Source organism: Phalaenopsis equestris, unplaced genomic scaffold (genome assembly GCF_001263595.1).
Source record: "Phalaenopsis equestris unplaced genomic scaffold, ASM126359v1 Scaffold000795, whole genome shotgun sequence".
Taxonomy (NCBI): domain Eukaryota; kingdom Viridiplantae; phylum Streptophyta; class Magnoliopsida; order Asparagales; family Orchidaceae; genus Phalaenopsis; species Phalaenopsis equestris.
In genome coordinates this window covers 65,625-69,962 of record NW_018165235.1, presented here as the reverse complement: position 1 = coordinate 69,962, position 4,338 = coordinate 65,625, and the positions used below count along the sequence as shown (strand labels likewise).

Sequence of the window (4,338 nt, the reverse complement as noted above, 5' to 3'; positions counted from 1 at the left end):
TTTTGGATCTGTCAGCAGGACCACCTCTCCACTCTACCACCTGCAAAATCCTAACCACATCTGATGCCATATTCCATTTTACCTTTCACCTTTCTACATCTATATAATTTGTACTCTTGTATACAACAATTTTAGAGGTTTTCTATACAGCTTGACAGAAAAACTTGAGCTGCTTCATTTCTCTGTTTTCTTCTTCCTATTTTCTTCTTATGTCTTATCTTTCAGCTTTTTTGTTCAGAGCTTCATATTTTCACTCACATTGCCCTACATTGAGCCTCCACACATTATTTATGCTAAATACTTACCACAATCACCTTGTAAGCACCATATTGCCTATGGTGCCTTGTCAACGGTCCTGGACTACCAGCAAATGACATAAAACATCACCGAACCGAGCGCTTAAGTTCCAAAACCATGTTAATAGGTGCCCACTAAGCGTATACACTGCCTACCATCAAGATTTCTATTTTATTTTCGTGCATGTTTATTGTAATGTCACTTTAATGGCTAGCCAGCAACTCCTGAACGACAAAAATCCATCAGTCCTTGCAATTTTTCCTTTCTGATAATTTGCAGAATCTACATGTTAAAACTCGCATTTGATGCATATTAGCGTTCATCTTATTTTATTGATGGTCATACGTCTAGCAATTATATAATTCCTTGTTCATAAATCTTTCTGTTGCAGCATAGAAGGAGGTCATCTGATTCAAGTTCCAACTATTCAGCCTCCGAATCCTCGAGTAGTGATTATGATGAGAGGGAGTCAAGGAGGTCAAGATCAAAAAGAGCAAAGAAGGAGAAAAAGCACCGATCGAAGTCCAAGCACTGCAGTAGTGGCAGCGAAGAAAGTGATGGCCCAATTCGTCTTTCAACATTTTTTGAAAGTGTAAAGAGCTAAGGTAAAGTGGCTAAATTTCATAAACTCCAATCATCCAAACCACTTTGAATTGTTGGGATTATTCCAATATTGTAATTGTTTTTTAAAAAGTTAAGAATGAACAATCCCAATTATATTCAATGAATTGGATGGCTGAGATTGGACAACATTACCGACCAATTATCAAGGTAAGGTGGCTTTGCAAGTTTATGGGATGCTTGGAGAAAGATAATGTGTAATTACATGTATTATTTGTGCCATTAATTGACAATTTGAAGATAACAATGCTACTTGTATTTATGGCAATATTAGTTGCTATGTCCATCAGTCTACCTACAAGAGCATTTGTATCCCGCGTGTGAGATACCGTAAATAATTGGAAATTAAGTAGGTGATTTGACAAACTTGTTCACAAAACATTTAAATATTTGCATTATCATATTGTGCATTCCTTGCAGGCTTATTAGCTGCTTTTTATATCTTCAGAAGGTGGTGTTAAAAAAATATTGGCATCAAAAGGTAATAGAGTCATTTGGATTTCACATTTGAGGAGAGAAATAGCTGTTTTATTCCGATACCTAAATGATATTTGAATCCTATTAAAAATTATGGTCAATAGCTGTCTGGGCTATAAAAATTCATACTCCGACCTCTCTGAGGTGAGTTTTGGTATTCGATTAAAATTTTTAGAAGACAAATTAGATTTGTTTTCATTTCAGGAGGGCTTTAAAATCGGTTTGAGGTTAGTTGGTGATTTTCCTTATAGAGGGCAAAATCGGTTTGAGGTTAGTTGGTGATTTTCCTTATGATTGATCACCATTTTTAATAATGAGAGAACTTATGAAGACTAATCAATATGGTGTTGATTGTTCTAGCAATTAGGTTATAGATTTAAGAGAATTTATCAGTATTAGCTTAAAGAAAATAGTGGGAATAATGATGATGACCTGATAAATGGTCTCATGCTTTTGTTTTCTTGGGTAGTTATGATCACTTATATATTTTAGTTAGAAGAGATGGTTGATCTAACATAATTGAAGTATTCTTATCAATAGTCTTAGGGTCTGTTTTGGGTAGATTATAAGTGTGGGGGTGTTTTTTAAAACTTTGTGGTACAGTTTGGTTTGCGCGATTTGTCCGCTTATCCGAAAATGTTGTTCCATTTTTACACTAGACGCTGACCGACAGTCGAACCCCGCGCTCAACTCGCGAGCCGCGTTTCAGGATAAGCCATTTATCCTGAAACACACAAGTTGCCCCAAACACACCCTTTTTTGAGAAAGCCCAAAGGCTAATATATTAAAAGAAAATAAGAATACATAAATATTGTGTGAAAGGGCCCAAGCAAGACATCATTTTCTCACGATAACCATCACATACAAAGGGTTAAAAAAAAAGAAGGAAAATACATAAAAATACAAGAGATCTAAATAAAAAAAAAAAAAACAAAAAATGCCAAAAAAACGTAGTATCTAAAAAAAAAACAAAAAATGCCCAAAAAAACGTAGTATCAGGTAGCTAGAGAGCGATCCAATTTTCCTTTGTCTCTAACTCTAGTTCTAGGAAAGGAGCCAGTTAATAAATTAGTAAGATGAGTGTCATTGCTAGTAGTGACCAAAATATCATCCAATAAGTTTCCAAGCTCAAGTTGGCCTCCAGTCTTCTTCTTTCTCCTGTAATAGACCTGCCATTCTTCATCCGAAGATTGACTCACCTGATCAGTGGATTGGTCTAAAGTATGCCAGACATGTGTAGGATGTTGAAAATTATAAGTAACTGCTTGTTGTAACAGCTGATCTTTGATTGAATCAAAGAAGCACTCTCGAGTGGCTTGGCATGTAAGTGAGTTTTCTTCAATAACAGTGAGTGGTATAAACACTTTTGGATCTGTACCTGTAGTATGATGTTTTTCATCACTAATTGCGGTGAGAAATGCGATGTTTTGTAAATGATCGGTTTGCACCTTCTTAGCAGGGATGGTAGGTGGCTGATCTTTAGCGATATCCAAAACCTGTCCTGTGGTAGTTTTCTCTCCAGATGGAACAGATATGTCCAGAGTAGTGGGATTAGATCCATTTTTTTTCATTTGATCTTTAGATTTCAAATTAGGATGAAACTTATTACATTTATCAAGTGTATGCCCAAATATCTTACAATGAGAACAGTAAGGCGATCTATTCTCAATGACGATTTGTTGCCAATATCCAATATGAGCTGTGCCCAACAAGACTTCAATAATATCATGTAAAGTAATATCTCTTTCTACAAGTATTCTGGTCACAGAAGGTCTTGTTAGGTTGAAAGTCGGTAGATCTAGCTTCATAGAGTCCCCTAGTATGACCCCAATAGAGTAAAGAACCTGATGATGAAAAAAGTGCAACTTGAGACCTGGTAGACTGAACTATACCGGTACAATAGGAGGTTCATGATTAGGCCCCAAACACACTCTTAATTGCATCATGTAATGGGATTTTATAAAACTAGGGTGTAAAAAAGGATAGAGAAATTTTTTTGTTATATCAAGTGCATTCTATAATTTAAAGCTCAATAAAGCTACTGTGAAACATACATGCTATGGTTGTGATCGTAATATAATATTTTTTTTATGTAGATTTATTTTATAAAAATTATGAAAAAAAGTGGTTTTATCATTGTTGATGTGAGGTTTTTTAAGCGATGGGTATCTGAGTATACGCCAATTTAAAAATTATCATCATTGTATAGTGCAAAGTGTAAATGAAATTTGGTTTTAATTTTAGGTCATATATTTTCCTTTGAGTATTGTTTGTTTTCATAATTTTTATAAAGTTTCTAAATTTTATTGTAAGCCCTAAATACACTTTGATTGAAATTGAAGACATTTTGAAAATGAGATCCTAAGTTTTAATGTTGTCATCATTGGAGTATTTAAATAAAGTCACTATTATTTAAATATTGTCAATTATGCCCATTTTTTTTAGAAAGCATTTAGCCAAGAAATAAGTTGAATACATTAACATATTTTACAATTGTCTCGATATCGATTGTTCAAATTTTTTTAAACATGAAATTAGTTTTTTCTCAAGTTGTTAAGGGTCTTATGTGAATGTAAGACAAAAATTAACTTTATAGCTTTCATAGTTAAAATTAGTATTATAAATTCAATTAATTGAAAACTTTTTATAATCAAAGTCGTAATGGTTTATCCCATTATAACTCTTATCAACTTTGGTTCTAAGAACGTAAAAGATCGGATTTTAGGAAATGAGTTTTACGATTTTGTTCTAAAAGAGAGATGGCTCCCTTAAGAGCGTGCGAGTTCATTGATAAATCTAATGCGTCACAATTGGAGTTTTTTTTTTAAAATGAACTTTACTTATATTTAATGTTCCAACTTTAGATATTATCAATGAACTCATTAATATTCGGTAATTATTCCCAATAAGCTAAATAAGTCTAATGTTCCAACTTTAGTATAG

The 4,338-nt window shown here is 33.5% G+C and overlaps 1 protein-coding gene across 1 annotated transcript in view; it reads left to right on the top strand.

Annotated features, from left to right (window-relative positions):
* The window catches only part of LOC110031240 (CWF19-like protein 2 homolog), a 38,910-nt gene extending 37,588 nt beyond the window's left edge, over positions 1 to 1,322 (top strand). Inside the window, exon 5 of the mRNA XM_020734353.1 lies at positions 689 to 1,322. Coding sequence (XP_020590012.1) covers positions 689 to 901 — 213 coding nt within the window. The 3' untranslated portion in view covers positions 902 to 1,322. The remainder of the gene's footprint in view (positions 1 to 688) is intronic.
* Positions 1,323 to 4,338: the final 3,016 nt, after the last annotated feature.